Source organism: Chionomys nivalis, chromosome 17, assembly GCF_950005125.1.
Source record: "Chionomys nivalis chromosome 17, mChiNiv1.1, whole genome shotgun sequence".
NCBI classification, from domain to species: domain Eukaryota; kingdom Metazoa; phylum Chordata; class Mammalia; order Rodentia; family Cricetidae; genus Chionomys; species Chionomys nivalis.
In genome coordinates, this window is record NC_080102.1 from 43,274,208 (window position 1) to 43,292,122 (window position 17,915).

At 46.8% G+C, this 17,915-nt stretch overlaps 1 protein-coding gene across 1 annotated transcript in view; it reads left to right on the forward strand.

The window, feature by feature from the left end:
* Tbc1d22a (TBC1 domain family member 22A) overlaps positions 1 to 17,915 on the forward strand; it is a 287,690-nt gene that overhangs the window by 140,288 nt on the left and 129,487 nt on the right. The window contains exon 9 of the mRNA XM_057792580.1: positions 3,939 to 4,048. Within this exon, the coding sequence (XP_057648563.1) occupies positions 3,939 to 4,048 (110 nt within the window). The remainder of the gene's footprint in view (positions 1 to 3,938; positions 4,049 to 17,915) is intronic.

A 17,915-nucleotide genomic window follows, 5' to 3' on the forward strand; every position in this document is an offset into this window, starting at 1 on the left:
AGCCATCTGCTTCTAAACAGCTCTAACGACAGCCTTGGCCCTGTGCTGGGCCAACATCTGGCTAGTGCATTTTCACTTGGGCTCTGCCCTCCAACTGGTGACTGTCCAGGTCAGCTTTCCTACCCGTCTTTACCTTTGTGTCGATAGTGTTTCCTTCTGAAATATGTTTCTTCCTTAGAACCCTAGGGTTACTTGTCTTTTCTTACCTGTCACCGTAACTGAAATGTATTTTCCCACTGATATGATGATGACATCTCCACATGGGTAGGATGGCTGCAACTGGGGTGTTTGCTGGTTGGAGAGCTAAACTCTTCCGCATCAGTTCAGGCTTCCTAGCTCTGGACATTCTCCTGATAGTCCACTCAGCCCCCATCCATGGGGCTTCCCTGCTGGCCCCCACTCCAGTTTCCTCCAGCATGACCTTTTGTCTTCCTTCCCTATGACAGTACACTCTGCCTGCTTCTTAGAGTCACTAGGTCAGCATATTAGCTCTGAGTAGATGGAAGGGGACTCAGGTCAGCTGGTCTTACCTATGGTGCTGCCCATGCCATGTCTCCTGGGATGGTCATCATCCTCTTTTCTTTGGGGGTGACCTCTCCAGGTGGTCTTGGCAGTCTGCACTGGGTTCTGAATCTGTACCCACAGCCTGGATCTTCCAAAGTGCCTGTGTCTCCATCCTTGTCTATCTACAGTGTGTGTGACTGCCATGGGGTCCAGAGTATTCATCTTATTCTAACAGTGAGGGCAAGTCTGATTCTCTTGGCGTTTAGAAGACAAATCGGCAGAGGGCTTCTTGGAGTTAAATGCCATTACTTCATTACATTGACGAGTAACAAATGACCTGCTATGAGAAATGACGCCCAGAATAGGCTGCTGACATTTCCTTGGATAAAATAATAAGCTGGCTAAACAGACTAAGAAATATTAAGGCCTCTGCCTGCCCCATGTAGAGCCCATTTCATGTAGGCCCAGGCTGTGCTCGCCCAGTTGCTTCTGTGAACGCGCAGTCTGAGAGGGCTCTTCTCACTGTTTCCCTCTTATTATGCCCAAGGAGATGTCCTTGTTCTTGGAAGGCCCTTGACAAACAATTTGTCAATGGAAAACATTTCAGAAGATGTCCTCAGACTGTGATTGTTGATTCAATGACCCAAAACTGGAAAATAAAATCAGACCTGCTCCTAGGATGGGAATCAGTTCTGCTGAAGCCATTTTTCCCTGGGAGCAGGAGAAGGCAGTCCACACCACATCTGCATTCTTGACTTTTCCCGTTTAGCTCAGCGGATAGGGAAGCAGTGGGACTGGGCTGGATGTGAGGTAGGCCTGTGGGGTTTCCCCATTGCTGCCTTGCAGTGAGAACATCTGTCACCTGAGAGAGGTAATACCCTCTGCCTCTACAGCCCTGAGAGACTCTTGCAGAATCTCAGACTGTATCAGAGGGTCTGCCCACATCAAATGCTGGCTTCCTGGGCCAGCAGGGTTCCCAGATCAGACGGTTTCAAGAATTGGACTTCTGAGGGCAGGCCATAGAGGATGATTCTTGTATTGCTGCAGGCCAGTAGGGGACAGAGCTGCCAGAGAGTGTGGCTATCACAAGGCAACTCAGAAGGGTCAGGTGAGGTGCTACAGCTTTGCCTGTCAATCTGACCTATGTCCATCCAAGGGAAGGGGAAAGTTGACAATCAAGTCTCTTAGGGTGGTGAATCCGTTGGATCCAGCATGACAGGAGTGACAGCATCCTTCATTTAGGGTCTCAGCAGTCACTGACCCTTGTTCTTTCTGCCACCTGGGCTGTTCTGAGCCCTGAATATGTATTATCCTTTAATGAATTAACTTCTTGGGGGACATGCCTTTCCTACTTAGCTCTGTGCCCAGGGCTGGAGCTGAAGCAATAGTTCCCATATAGAGTACCATCAACCCAGCCACCTGTTACTTCCAGTACCCCATAATTGAGACAGTCACCCCTGTTTCCTCAGCCACATACAAGAAAGAAGTCCTGCACAGTCTCCACATGCAGGTATCCAGAAGACATACCAGTGAAGGATTCTAGGCAAGGCCACAAGGAGTTGGCTCCTCTCTACATGGCATCCAGAATAGTCACGGCTGCAGACAGGAATTTGGTGGGTGCTGCCAAGAACTGGGAAGAGGGCAGAAAGGGGATGACTCCTGAAGGGTACAAGGATTCTTACTGGGGTAAGGAAAATGCTCTGGAGTTCATGGATGTGATCTCACAGGCTCTTTACACAGAACGGCATGTACTTGCAGTATATAAATGTGGCGAAGGTCCTTTATTTACACATTTAGAAAGTAGATTTCATGTTATGAATTATGTCACAATTTTAAAAAAAGCTGTAAACCTAAGCAGTGCCATGGAAAGAACTGGGGGCACTAGCACCATTTCTGCATAGGTGTCTACAGACCCAGTATCACTGCAGGTGAGCTGGGAACTGGTGGTCACTGATGTACATGACCAAAGAGCTGGCTCCTGCTGGTTGTGTGTAGGCCTGTTACCATCTCCAGACTCTGTAAGTCAGCACAAAGAGCCTGCTTGTAATCTTCTCCTCAGGGACCCTGATGTGACAACTCCTTTCTCCATTACCTTTCTGGCCTCTGTTGAACACAAAGAACCAGGAAAGCGGTGTTCCCATCCTTATATGTGCCAGGAGCCATGCAGATGCTGGTGAGGAAGTCACTAAGAATGGTCAGGAGGCTGGTGGGCTGGGGCCCAGGCCCTTTGTGGGGAGCAGTTGTGAAGATGGTCTGGAGTGATGGCTGAGGATGATTGGGAGAATGCAGACTTGACCCAGGTCTGCTGTGGGGTACGACTGAGGGCTTCCTGAATTCCAGTCTCTTTACCTCTTCTGCACTGCTGTTTGCATGCCACAGGCTGTTAGAGACCCCGACAGTGGGAGCAGAGTGGTGACAGGTTACCTGAGTGGGTCTGTCTGAAGCACAGAGGGGGATGGGAAAAGGATGAATTCTCGATAATTGTCAGCAGTTTTGCTAGCATTGCTGGACTTTGCTTAAACTTTCTAAATGTGTCTGGGCTAAAATGCTTCTTTCTTAAAGAATATTTTCTTTATAAAGATGCACATGTCGCCGGGCGGTGGTGGCACACGCCTTTAATCCCAGCACCCGGGAGGTAGAGGCAGGCGGATCTCTGTGAGTTCGAGGCCAGCCTGGTCCACAAGAGCTAGTTCCAGGACAGGAACCAAAAGCTATGGAGAAACCCTGTCTCGAAAATTAAAAAAAAAAAAAAAAAAAAAGATGCACATGTCTTTGCAAATAAAATGATAAATGGATGGTCAATTTTTAAAATGTTTATGTGCATTTTCCAGGGTGATTGTCCTTCTAAGGGTCTAAAATGAGTTTGCTCAAATATCTGATGAAACATTTCAATTAGGCATATGTCTTTTCTGCTTTCAGAAGGAAATGATTTCCGAGCACCATTGTCTTCTTTGAAGCTCATCTGGGCCTCTGCCTGGGGTATTAGACGCTAGCACAGAAGTTTTTACCTAGAGCGATTTGGAAAGCTCTACCTCAGAAACAGTAGTCTAGAGGAATTATTACTGAATGAATATGTAAATTTATTAGAAGCAGAGTTTTTAAAACTCTGAGAAACTTTCAGACTCTGTTAGGGCTTAGCAATATATGGTGGGTTTTTCTTTTTAGAATATGAGATGTCTTAGCAGTAATAATTTATAATATATTAATTATGTTAATTAATCGGAGTGGATTCAGAATATTAATTATCTGCAACTAATTAGGTATTAAAATTGAGAACCATTAAGTGATGAGGTGTGAGGCTCATGAGCCATTTATTCAACGTGATGAAAAGTGTGGTGGAGGGAGGCTGGCGTGCATGCGCGTGGTTGAAGTCTCTGTTTGTTTATGTCACATGGTTGATTGCTTCTTGTATCTTCCATGCTTGTTCTGTACAGACCAGGAGGACGTGGGTGAGGTCGATGTCTCCAGTGTGCCTGCAGAGGTGCTTCGCAACATTGAGGCTGACACCTACTGGTGCATGAGCAAGCTGCTGGATGGCATTCAGGTGAGCCTGGGGCTCCAGAGGCTCAGGAAACGCTAGACAACGTGCTGCAGTCCAAGTGGAGGGAGGCCGCTGGGCTACTCTCCACACACTGGCTTCTGAATTGAATTCTGAAAAAGCAGGTGGCCTTTCTCTATGTGGAGCCTTCCTCCCCAGGGTCACAAGACATGAGATGGGTCATACGTTCTGGTTCTGGGAATAGCCATTGTGTCCTGCCAAGTATTCCAATAGGAAGGTGTGTGTGGAGTCTGATCCCCATGCTCTGGTCTCACCATCACTTATGCCTGTATGCTCTAGCCTTCAGCACCACATGGGCACTGGGCCATGAGTCCTTGGCCAACTGCTAGACACCTATCCCTTTAAGGCTCTAGTCTGTACCTGCTAGACCTGTGAGCAGCCCATAGTCCTTCTCTGGTGGCATGGGTTGCTCTCACTGTGCCTGGTTCATGGGGAGACACCAACTATTAGAGTCCTGGGTACCAGGGCACCATGGTGGGGACATTGTTGGTCTCCACAGAAGCAAGGGTTAGTGACTGGGATGTTGACAGAAAAGCCCTATGACAGCTTGATTTTATGTAATTAGTTTTTTTTGTGTGTTGAAACCTGCACAGTGCCCAGAAAGTACTTTGTTGGCTGATAGGACGGGGACAGGAGCTGGATGATTTGTAGAGCAATGGTGAAGTAGGCACACCAGCCCTTAGGCCTGTGGAGTGTTTGGGTTGGTCTTGGCTCATAATACCTTTCCTAGGTACCTGCTTTGCACCTGGCACTGTGTTTTGCCCTTGAGCAAGGCATGAGGCATGCCTAGGAGACCACACTGTGGGCTGGAGCCCAGGTGTTTCAGTATTGCACACAGAAGTGGCAACAGCCTCCCAGGACTGAGTGTGGCAAAACGAGATGCCAAAGGACACTGTTGACAGAGGAGGGGGAAGGCTAGAGTGGGGTTTAACTGTCATGAGGGACCAAATTCCCAAGATTCTTATCTGGGAATTCTTATCTTGTAGAAGCTATACATGAAGGCCATAGCCTGTACCACGCTAGCTAAAGTGGTGTCTTAGCCCCCAGGGCATCAGGAAGCCAGCTGAGCCACCTTAGCCCTCATCTTTCTGAGTAGGTGTTTCTGCTGAAGTGGTCTCAGCTCATTTACTGGACCTGAAGGTCAAATAAAGCTTCAAAAAATGTGTGGCTTAGACCCCGAGGCTTAATCCAAAGGGATCAGCCAAGTGGTTTGTGAAGGAGGTCTGGGTTTGCAGTGCTTTTCATTCCTGAGGTGGATGGGGAGCAATTAGCATCCACTTGTCTAACTGAAGAGCAGAGACCTCTCCTTTGCTGCTGATCCAGATGGCTCTTGACTTATTTTGTTTCTTGTAAAGACAAATGTGCCCACTAGAGACATGTTTTGGGCCAAGCATCAATTCATCACTTCTCTCCTTTGTTAATGTTTTCATATTTTTTACTCCTTCAGAATTTTGCCTTTCCCTTTTAAGAGAAGGGATTGAACTATAATGTAAAGTTTATAAATTATCATTGTCGCGCCTCTCATTGTGAGTGATGGGACTTGTGCCATTTAAATCCAAGATTATCTGGCTTCTGTTTGTAAATAAGATGGCTGTACAACGAGATCAATGCTGCCCTTTCATTTTTCACCTGGGCTTTGTTGTCGGGAAAAGGGTTTATTGACAGGACTGACAAGCAGAAGGCACAACACTCCTCTGGCGCCTTTGTTTAGGGCACGTTTGCAGCTCGGTGGTAGCTATCTGTCTTTTCCTCATGCAGCTAGGATTGATTCCACATGAGCCTCGTGTCAGCTGTTCCACCATTAGGGATTTGGGAACTTGACTATATTTCTTATGTCTAAGGCAATCCCAAGAGACTGGAAACTTTGGGACCATTTTGTACAAGAGCCGGTGTTGTTTTAGGTTAGCCTGTAAGGGTATAAGCTTTGTTAAAATTCAGGCTTGCAGCTGGGCGGTGATAGCACACACCTTTAACCCCAGCACTCAGGAGATAGAGGCAGGCAGATCTCTTTGAGTTCGAGGCTATCCTGATCTACAAGAGCTAGTTCGAGGACAGATTCCAAAGCTACAGCAAAACCTTGTCTTGAAAAAAAAAATTACAGGCTTGAATGAACCCCTACTGTCCTCCAAGGGCCTGCATGACCCTGCCCCTTACCAGTGGTAGCTTGTCACTTGCCACTCCAGGTCACACCTCTCTCTCCTCCATTCTTTGTTCTGCTGGAATTCTCCCCTGTGCCATGGTCTGGGTTGGAGGCCCTCTGAAAACAGTTTTGGTTTTGTTGAATGCAGATGTTCCTATCTGGCCTTTACCCATGTATTCAGGGTTTCTATAAGGCTAAGTTGACTTATCAAAGTGTGTTAGCCATCCACACACTTTCTATGGGTCTTCCAGGGGCTCAGGACTCCAGACTAGGAACCAAACTAGGGCCACAGGCTTTGTGGTTAATAGGCAGAGACTTAAGGGAGGAAAACAGGAGTTGGGTGTATCTCCTACAGCAGGACCCCGAACCTTGTATCAGACCCTGTGCACCAGGTGGATGCCCAGGGAGACAGGGCAGCCTCAGGTTATACAGCCTGTGAAGGAGCCTATGTCTGGACTCCCCATGGCTCCCATGCTTCTGCTTTGCTCAAGTAGGGTAGAGTGAATTGTTTTGCAGGGCGGATTCTAGAGCAGTGGTTCTCAACTTTCTTAATGTTGCCACGCTTTAATACAGCTCCTCATGTTGTGGTGAGCCCCACCATAAAATTATTTCATTACTACTTTGGAACTGTAATTTTGCTACTGTTATAAATCCTACTGTAAATATTTTTTTTTGGAGATGGAGGCTTGCCAAAGGGGTTGCCACCCACAGGTTGAGATTGAGAGGGTAGAAAACTGCAACTGTGTTTTGTTTGGTTTTGGACGCACTGGATAAGCTGTAACTATGTTTGGTTTATTATGGTCCTCAGTTGGAGATTCTGTGCCTACTAAGTTTTTGTGTCTTTTGTTTGTTTATTTATTTTTGTTTTTTGAGACAGGCTTTCTTCTCTATGTGAACAGTCCTGGCTGTCCTGGAACTTACTCTGTATACCAGGCTGGCCTCCAACTCAGAGATCTGCCTGCCTCTACCTCCCCAGTGCTGGGATTAAAGGCATGTACCACCATCATCAAGTTCACCAAGTTTTTGTAATTGATCTGCTAACTATTAATTCCTCCAAAGTATGATGAGCATGCCTATGCAGGTGCTCAGGGTCACTGTGGTGGGTATGACAAGCACAGCCCTTCTGGCCCAGATCTGAAGCCCAGGGGCTTGTTGGGAGACAGGATAGCAGTGGGGGTGAGCAGAGAGTATTGGCCCAAGAGGATATCAAACTTTGGAAAAACTGCTCCCACTGCAGTTGCCTGGAGATGCTGGTGACTGTGTGTAGAACATATGTGACCTGCTTTGGTGGCTTGTTAGTAGCAAGAGCAGTCTTCCAGAAAGAAAGTATGCTGGTCTTTTAGAAGCCAGCCAGTACACTTGAGGAGAGTCTGCAGATGCACTGTGGCCTTGGTTTTCCTGCCCCAGAATGTTTCAAGTAAGAGAAATGCCCATCATGCCCTGGGAGATGTGAGTGACAGGGGTGTGCAGAGCAGAGCTGTCCCATGCCCCCATGCTTTAGTGTCAGAGGTTTCCCATATTGATTAGACAATCACCAGTCATATTCCTTAGCATCGTTTCTTCCAGCTCAGCTCCACAGTAATGAATGATAATCTTCCAAAATTCAGGTTCTCTACTTGGAAGTTCAAATGTTGTTATTGGTAGCAATCACTATCTAGTGTCTGAAGTGATAGAATAACTGTTCATTTTTGGGAAAATAACTGGTAAGTCCCAGGTTTGCATAGCCATTTTGCCTTTGAAGGTGGTGATTCTTGAAGGTGGTATCAGCTACAGAGTGTGGAGCTTTCCTGGAGGATAGCTCAGCTGCCTTCATACACAAGGCTTTTCCTGCCCTCCATCCTGCCTCAAAATGTTAGAAAGGTGCTTCTTCCAGACAGAGTTGAACACTGTCATTAGTAAAATTAGACTTATTTTTAATGTAGAAGTTAAGATGACCACTTCATGAGGGGTGTTCTTCAGCAAGACTGCCTTTTGTTTGAAGTCACAGGGCTTTGGGAATGCACTGAACGCCAGCAAGGGTGGATGGTGCTGCTTAGATTCTTCCCTGTGCTCTGGTGTGCACTCACCATGCTGTGTGCTTCAGTGCAAATCTCAACACAGTGAAAAAGGTCTTTTGTGTTCCTGTATTGTTAGGAACACAATCAGCTTTGGTCTATCAGAAAAACTTGAAAGGGTCTCGGGAACCCCAGCAGCTGGCTAGTGACTGAAGGCTTTTGCGTGAGACCCGTGCTTTCTCAACCCAGACACATGGCTTCTCTCATTGAGAAGCTCCAGAAGAGGTCAGAGAGAGAGAGTACAGAGTTATCTGGGCCAGGTTCCTGACAGGCCAGGGGATATAAAGATAAAGAGGAAACGGAAGTTTGCAATCAGGTGATCTTGCTTAAGATGATGGCTCATGCCACCAGACTTATTAAGAAGTGTAGCACCTTTTATACTGTTTGCAGGGGAAAATGGGACAGAGTAAGCAGGAAGCTATCATACAATGGGGTAAAGCCAGCAGGAAGCTAATCCGGCAATGTTGTACAAGGAGAACACATGATATCTTAGTCATCATAGACTGAGTACACAGCATCATAGACTGATAACCACAGCCCTTGGTATGGGGGCAAGAGTTGAGTTTCTAGGATTTGAAGTCACAGTTCCCCCAAGACCCTGGCCCCAGGCTATTACTGGCCTTGCCAAGCATGCTCCTGGGTTTAGGCAAGGAACTACATTTCTTCTCCATACTCTAAGGTCTTAGGGAAGCTTTGGGTCAGCCTGGCTCCCAGCAACAGAGCAGGCGGTGAGCCTATGTGGCAGGGAGCTCCAGCATCACTGTCGTCAGGGATGGGAGCCCTAGTACACTGACTGAGCGGGCCATAGTATGCCTAGGTTTAAAGTGTGAAGAGTGGAGGCACAGTTTGCAACCAGAATACAACTCCGACGACTTTGAACAAACTAACTGGAACTTCCAGCAGCCAGATTATAGTCATCACATTCTGCAACCCATTAGGCACAACCGGAGAGGATTCAGGGACTGAATGAGGGTCTGAGGAAATGAAGGGGTGGGAGCAAACCCAGACAGAATCTCTGGGGGGAAGATAGCACTGAGAAGATGAAGACTGAGCAGTTGATATTTGTTTTGTTTTATTTAGAAAGTTACAATTTGAGTATCCCCACCTTGGCCTTGGAATCTAAGTCCTTCTTTCCTAGAGTCAATAAGTAAAACTAATCTTGAGAGAGGAATCAAGTCAAACATGCAGGTGTGAGGCGAAAGGTATGGAACTGGAAGAGGCACCCTCAGAGGAAGGGTAGGTGGTAGCCTACAGACTGAAAATGGAGATGGAAGTAGATGAGAAACAGCAGAGGGAGGAGAAAGTGAGAGGACATGCTTGATTCTATGAAGAAAGAAGCTGCCAGATAGATTGGATTGAAAACTAGGGGTCAGCTGTGCACTGCTTAAGACAGTCATGCCAGACATGATGGTACAGAATGATAGGATGAGTGGGGAAAATGCAGCCATTAACCCCATCCTCCTAAGAGGCCCCCAGGCACCTTCCACCTAGACTGTATCATATTGAGATTTTGGACTCTTGAGCTCTGGCTACTGCCCCCCAGGAGTCAGTGTGAAAGGATAAGAAATTACTGTGGGTGTGTGTGCTGGAGATATTGCACCCTGCTTGAGAGCTTTTCTCAGGTGGCTCACAGTCACCTTTAACTCTAACTCCAGGGGATCCCATGGCCTTTTTTGGCCTCCGTGCCCCCTGCCCATATTGAAACAATAACATTAACAACAACAACATGAAAGTTGGACACAATGACCTGTATAAGAAGCAGAGTTCAAGGCAAGCCTGGTCTACATCGTGAGTTCAAGACCAGTGAGGGTAACATAGTGAGACTGACTAAAAGAACAAAATCCAAACCAAAACACAAACAAATATACAAAAATGGTGAAAGTACAAGGAGTTTAGTTGGGAAGAGGGAGGGCATCTTGTTGTGTGTGTTGGGGGCAGATAATGCAGTGTATGCATTATAACGAAACCTATTGTGTATAATTAATAAATGCTAGTGAAAAACTAAAATTCCTACCATGAGGGGCATCTGTACTGCACAGTTTTAGGCTGGCCCAGTGGACAGCTTGAGTCCTGGTTTTGTGAGAATGGCTGCCCTAGGCACTGGCAAGGGACGCTAGAGATAAGTCTGGGGAGTGATCTGCAGGCTTAGGGGAATGTTCTGACTATGCTCAGGCCTTCTGTGTGGACTTACCTGGTTGTACTGGTTGTGGTACTCATGCTGGTAGGAAATGCTGAATTGCCAAAGGTAGGAAGGTCTTGAGTTTGAAGCCAGCTTGGGCTACACCTTTGTGGTGAGGTATTAGATCCTAGTTCCAGATAGAATCCTAATATCACCCCAGGAAGGAGCATTGTAGAAAGAGTCTGGGCTTGCAGTCAGCAGATGCTTGCACCCAGGAGACCCTGTCTGTGATTGTGATGCATGGAATTGCCTTAAGAAATGAATGAGGCTGTAAGAAAAGAGCCTGGTGGTGAAGCACTGCTAGCTCTGGCTCCCTGTGGTCATCCGAAATGTAAGCTGAGGCTTCTGGGTCTCCTGCCAGCTAACACAGCAGACCTATGTTTGAGGCCTATGCAGGGGCACTTGTTTTTGCCCCTAAGTACCAGCAAGAGGTGTAGAGTTAAAAAAAAAATCTGGGCCTAGTTTCTTCAGTTGCTCTATAGTTTTCTATTTTTGTTTTGAAATAGGATATTTCTCTATAGCCCAGGCTAGCCTGGAACTCAGCTGTGTTTCTGATACACGCGCTATCTGTTAATGCTGTTGAGTGTCTATGGCTTCCTTTTGGCGATGACTTGTGGTGTAGACTGAGGAAATTTGTATGAAGTGTTTCTGCTGGGTTGGTTCTTCACAGTGGACTGTGTGGAGACAGGCGGTCTGATGAAGCTGTTTTGAACGTTAGTTTTCTGGGATGGGGGTGCAGGCTGGGGATTGGCCTCCATGGAGTCTCAGCCCTTTGTGGTTGTGGTGTCCGAGGTCTGGGTGCAGGTTGAAGTTCCGGGCTGCGGGCATCCTTCTGTGGCTCTTAGGGGATTATTCTTGTGCTTTTGCCAGTCTGTTCATTTCCCTAACAGCTCTCATGCCAGGGTTTGTCGGCCGGCCATTACTTCCTGAATTACAGCCCCACACTCGCCTACCCTGAAGTCATACTATTACTCTTGGACTCATTACTTAGCAGGACAGCTTCTCTGAGGAGAAGAGAACCGTTGCCTTTTATAATTAGTCATTTACATTTCCTTTCCTTGGGGAGGAATTATTCAATCTGAGAACTGGTTGGTGGCCTGGTAGAATAGGAATGAGAGGGGAAAGTGGCTCCATTATCCTGGAACTTGTTGGTGAGAAGGCCACCAGAGAAGGTTGGTGCCTGAAGTGGGCATTGTTGACCTGGTGCAGGTGGTGACCTTCAAGTAGAGCTGTGGTGACTCCCCAGGAATGTGCTCAGACCGCTGGGAATTCCCAGGTCGTAGTCCCAGGAAGCTGACTCCTGCTTACTCAGTTCAAAGGAAGGAGAACAAGGGAGGATCACTGTGCTTGGACAGGGGGCTCTGAGCTGGCCTTTGTGGACACTGGGGAGAGCTGTCTGCAGGAGACCCTATTGACTTGGGAGTGAACAGATGGAGAGTACCTGCCAACTTACAGATGGGGAATGCAGACCTCACTCACATACCCACTGAGGCCGGCTCTGTGTGCTGAAGAGTCAAGATGTTGATGTTAGAGTTTTGCTCAGTAAAATAGAGGTATATTAAACTGACAAAGTCCTTCTGTAACTGGGCTGCAAAGATTCATTAAGAATGAGCAGTAAGCAATTTAAAGGCGAAATTAAATTCTTTTAAAATGGCATTGAGAAACATAAAAATTCACATTCCTGCCTGAACAAAAAAGGTGCTCCTTTAAGTCACCTGAAAATGGTCAGTCCACCTGCTGTGGAGAAGTCAGGGAGTCTCCATACTGGCTGCTGTGCCGCTTTTGAGAATGCACAGCACATGCCTTCTCACTTACACACTCAGTGAGCCCTTACCTAGGAGTGCCTGGAGCTCAGTGTACAAGGATGGTGAGTTTGCGCAAGAAAAAGGTGAAGTTCTTCACAAAACCGACTCTACCACATTGGGTACTCACCAAGCGTGCCCGTGAACCCTGCTGATTCTGACGTCAGAGTGCTGTTTCTTCAATATTATGCTTCCTCCTTGCCCTTCATTTGTACTTCACAGTAATGCTGCATAAGACATGGATCCGGAGCCCTCTCTCCATGCCTGGCACATCAGCTCATTTACCAGACATCTTTAGGTTTTGATAAAATCATTTTGGGGGTTGTGTATTATTTTCTGTATCCTGACTGAAAATCCTTGGTCAACTTACAGGATGCCTTGCATTTCCCTTCTAGAGACCATAGGTGTAGTTTCTTTTCCTATTGCTGTGATAAAATGTCCTGGCTAAAGCAATGGATGGAGGAAGGGTTTAGTTCAAAGGTCCAGTCCGTCATGGTGGGGAAGTCCTGGCTGCAGGAGCGTGAGTCACATCACAGCCACCGTTAGAAAGCAGAGAGTGCTGCATGCATTCACTCACACTCAGCTTCGTCTGTGTGACACAGTTCAGGACCCCTGCCCAGTGCTTGGTTCCAACCACAATTAAGATGGGCCTTCCCATATCAACATCATCAAGGCCTCCCAGACATGGTCAGAGGCCAGCCTTAACTTAGATAAGCCCTCACAGGTTTGCCCAGGGGACCATCTCCTGGAAGATTATAGATTCAGCCAAGTCAACAACCAAGCTTAGCCACTGCACCTCATTATTTTCCTTGTAACTCTGCAGCCTCACTCTTGCATGTGTGTGAGGGAAGGGTGGGGCTTGTGTCTGTGTAGAGTGTGCAGTGACCACAGTGCCATTTGTGTAGAACAGTTTTGTTTGTCCTGGCCGCCCGGCTAGCTTACACCTGAAATAACCACACAGAAACTGTATTAATTAAAACACTGCTTGGCCCATTAGGTCTAACTTCTTATTGGCTAACTCTTACATCTCAGTTTAAGCCATTTCTATTAATCTGTGTACTGCCATGTGGCAGTGGCTTACCGGGAAAGATTCTGCACGTCTGTCTCTGGCAGCTCCATGGTGTCTTTCCCCTACTCTGCCTTTCTTCCTCCCAGCATTCAGTTCTGTCTTCCCCGCCTACCTAAGTTCTGCCCTATCAACTAGGCCAAGGCAGTTTCTTTATTCATTAACCAATGAAAGCAACACACAAACAGAAGGATCTCCTACACCGCATCTCTGCTGAATCTAACTGTCTATGTGTCTGTTTCTGGACTTGGTTCCTGTCTGTTGGCAGACTGCTGGACCTTCATTGCCACCCATCCTTTTGTAACTACTGAAGCATTTCTCCAACTTTGTTCTTTAAAGAAACTGCCAGGAAGGTTTTTGGTTCTTTGCATATAGTTTATTTAAGAAAACCTGCTGTTTTCTTAAAAACAAAGCAAGTATGATAGGATTTTCAATGGAACAGTTGTGAAGCTATTAGTTTTTTTAATCAGTACTGTTTGCAACATAGAGTTTCCCAGTTCATCTATTTTTTTTAAATAGTTTTCATTGTTTTTTGTTATTGTTGTTCATATGTTACTGAATTTATTTCTGATCGGGGTTTTCAATACTGCTTTGCATAGTATAGTTCTGATGATATTTTTTTTCTCTACTGTATATATAACAACTGGGTTTCAAAACTGACATGGATTTCCAACCATTATTTCTGTACATCAGATTGCTCTCAAGTTTCCAGTTTGTGTTCATGGTACTGTTGGGGCCCAGGTTTCAGTCAGGGCAGGGTGTGGACTGTTCGTGTGCTTACCCAGGTTGAGAGAACACGAAGTCTGGCCACTGGTGAATGCCGGAGTCTTATTCACCCAGAGTTTGGCTGTCAGTAACTTTCTACTCTGTACTTCTAGTTTAGGGGATTGATTGTCAGAGTTTGGGTGGGAGGAGTAACTAGAGTAGCAGGCATTAATTAGTAGGGTTTTGTGTTTTCTGTTCATTTGTAGCTGCATCTTTTCTAAACTGACTCTAGGAACCTTTGAAATGAACCTGGTGATTTCTTTCTTCTTTTTTTAATAGTCCCCTTTTCTATTTATATAAAACAGAGTTAGATAATTTCCCCAACCCCTTCCCATGTTACACCCTCACTCTTTTTCAAATTTATGGCCTCTTATTCTTTACTTATTATTATTATTATTATTATTATTATTATTATTATTATTTTGTGTGTGTGTGTGTGTGTGTGTGTGTGTGTGTCCATGAAGTACTACTTATATGCATATGTTTTTAGAGCTGATCTCTTGGTTATCCAATCAGGTGCTCGTCTCTGGAGAAGGCTAACTCTCCCTCTCTAAGCAATCTTTAAGTGCCTGCAGCTCTTCCTCTCGGAGTGGGGTCACATGGGCTTTCTCTCATCCATACTGGCATGTCAGCTGGCGTTGTCATTGTTTGGGTCTTGTTGAGGGAGCTGTAATGGTAGGATTTCATGGGGTAGCTTCACTGTCCTGTCTAGAAGACACAAAGTTGCAGAAGTCTCTCCGGGTTTTCTGGCTCTTGCAGTCTTTGAGCACCGACTTCAACAATGTTCCCTGAGCCGTAGGTGTAGGGTTGTGTTGTAGATGTAGCTGTTGGTGCTGGGCTTCACAGTCGGCTTTCTAGATTTTAAGTGGTGGTAGATTTTTGCGATTATTTCTGTCTGCTGAGAAAAGACAGTTTTTTGATGAGGGGTGAGAGCTGCTCTAATCTGAAGTTCTGGGAGTCTAGGTTCACAGTCTAAGCAGAGAGAATGTGTGCTCTTCCATGTGGGAGAGGTCTGTGGCATTGCTAGGTCACACTGCTTGATGTGCTGCCCCAGTCTCCCGTCCTCTTGGTGCTGTTTGCTAGCCCTGGGGTCCTGAGGACTTTGAAGGTTTCCAGCTGTGGAAGGCATGCCTCTTTCCTCTTTAGCTTTGCCAGACTCACTCATATAACTTGAATCTTAGTGTTAGATGTGCATTCTGGGGCCACTGTGCTGTTTTGGCAGGTAGGTATGTTGAGTTGTCTCCTGTTATGACACAGCTTGCTTCTGGTCTGGTCCCATCATGAGTCCAATTTTGTGTGATGTTACCAAGCACTTGCATCTTCTTGGGTTGGGTTGGACCCCTCTGTTCCCTCACTCCTGACTACTGTGTGTGTGTTATTGAAAGTGCTCCTCTTGTAGACAACTTGCACTTGGCATTCGGTTTCTTGCATCATGACATCATGATGCTCAATGTATGGAACTGTATGGCTGGGGTTGCTAATAGTAATGAAATCCCTCCCTCCCTCCCTCCCTCCCTCCCTCCCTTCCTTTTTTTCCTCCCTCCTCTGTCTGTCTGTCTTTCTCTCTCTCTCTTTTTTTTTTTTTTTTATTTTTGTTTTTGTTTTTGAGACAGGGCCTTACTATGTAGCTTTGGTTGTCCTGGAACTTACTATGTAGACCAGGCTGGTCTTGAACTCAGAGATCCACCTGCCTCTGTCTCCCAAGTGCTAGGATTAAAGGTATGTGCCACCATGCCTGATACCTAGTAATAAATTCTTATTTTTATTTTATTTTCTATTTTCTTTTTAATGACTGTTTTAGAGCAACTTCAGATAAAAGGTGATGCTGGGGAGTTCCCATGTAGTCTCCCCGATTCCTCCCCCCCCCCCCCGTCCTTCCCCTGTAAGACTGTTTGCATTAGTGTAGCACACTGTGACTGACAGGCCAATATCAATGCGTCATGGTCAACTCAAGCTCATGGTTTATTTAGGCTCACCCCCAATGCTGTAAACCCTGGGTTTGGCAGATGCCTAACAGCATGTGCTGTCCATTAGTCCTCAGTAGTCAGTCCGTGTTCCACCTGTTCATCCTCCTTGCCTTCCACTGGAACCCGGTCTCCATGGTTTTGCCTTTGTCACAATGTCACATGGTTGGAAGGGTGGCCTTTCCAGACTGGCTGTGCACATCCAGTTGTTTTGCCTCTGATTCACAGCTGTCCTGTATCCAGTGGTAGTTCTGTTTTGACCACTCTGCACTGTCTTACTGGACCCTGTGCTGCAGTTCCATGCTGTTCCTTGTCCCGTGCCTGGCAGGACCCCTCAGTGATAGACCCTGTCCTGTGATCTACAAGCTGGGTGCAGGAAGGTGGAGAATGTACTTGGGGTGGATGTTATGGTAGATTCCATTTGATGCAGTTGCTCACCCCTCACCCTGCGCCCGTATGAGGGGTCATTCTGCCTCCCTGTCATAGGTGAGAGAAGCAGGAGGGAGTTGAGCTGGCAGGAGGGAAAACAAGGAGTTAGGCAAAGCGCTATGTGTTTTCAGGAGCTGTTCTATGCTGACTGCACTCCGAGAGGCTTACTCCAGCCCCGTCCTTGTCCCTGTCCTTCCCATCTCTTCCCTGAGACTGTAATGGAGACATTGAGGGTGTTGCTTTAACCAGTGCTTCTAAGCTTGGAGGGACAACTAATGTGATGGATGCCATAATCACGATTCAGAATGAGTTCAGCTGCCTGGAATACCAGCCCAGAACCAATCAAATGCACACACTAATAGGAATAAATGTTAAATCCTGCATTCAAGTTCAAAAACCCAGTCAGTATAGGTCAGTGGGAAGCAGCTGGGACAGTTGGGTCGACTGCGTCCTCAGTAGGAAGCTCTGTTATCATTTTGTCTCTATTATGGCCGCTGTCTTGTAACTGATAGTCCTCACCCTCTTTGGTCCCTCTCTGTTATTTCTACACTGCACAATCAGGGATCTTTCCAAAGTATGAATTTTGTAGCCATGACAGTGGGCTGCTGCCCTTTCCCCTGGCTGATGTCACTGGGCAGCTGTGCCTTTTTCTCACCATCTGCTTGTAGCTACTTCAGAATGGCCTTCTTCCACTGCCTGCCTTGCCCTCACTTCCCCTTTCCTGAATATGCCATTGTTCCTAGGGACCTTGTGGCCCGTCTGTGCTCTGATCTCCACTTCTAGCTTTACTTAGAACCTTGTCTCGTTCAGCCCAGCCCTCACATCCTCACAGTGGCATACCTAGCCAGGCCTTGTGCTATACTCCAGGGCCAGCACCCACTGTGGTCTTGCCTTTCATGTTGCTTCTTGTCTATATGTTTTGTTTCCAGTTTGGTACAGCTGGAACTTTCTAAGTGAAGCATTTCCCATGTGGTGCGTGTGTGTTTGTGTGTGTGTGTGTGTGTGTGTGTGTTGGGAGGTGCTGTTGGGTGAGCCCAGGGTCTGTGTAGCTTTGTTAGTACAGGATGGCAGTCAGCAGGACACCCAGTAGGCCTTTCCTTCTCTGTGCCATCTCATGCAGCCCAGCTCTGCTGCTCTCAGCGCCAGTGATTGCCATCTTGGAGCACTCCGTGTGGACTTTACAGCTGCTACCAGAGCTCATGGAGCCTGGACTCAAGGCAGAGTTCAAGCCATGGAACCAGTTTAGACATAGACATAGGGCCATCCCCAGCTGGACCGCCCTGCACCTCCATTAAGATGGGCTTTCTCTCCGAAGTTCTGCCCATCCTGTGTTAGATCAGAGTGTTGCTGTTCTTGTCTTCTGCCTCATGCCAGAGTGCCAAGGCCTTCTCATTAGCCTCAGAGGTCTTTTCAAAGTAGGGTCGTTCCTCCCTCTTCCTCTTCTTTCCTTACA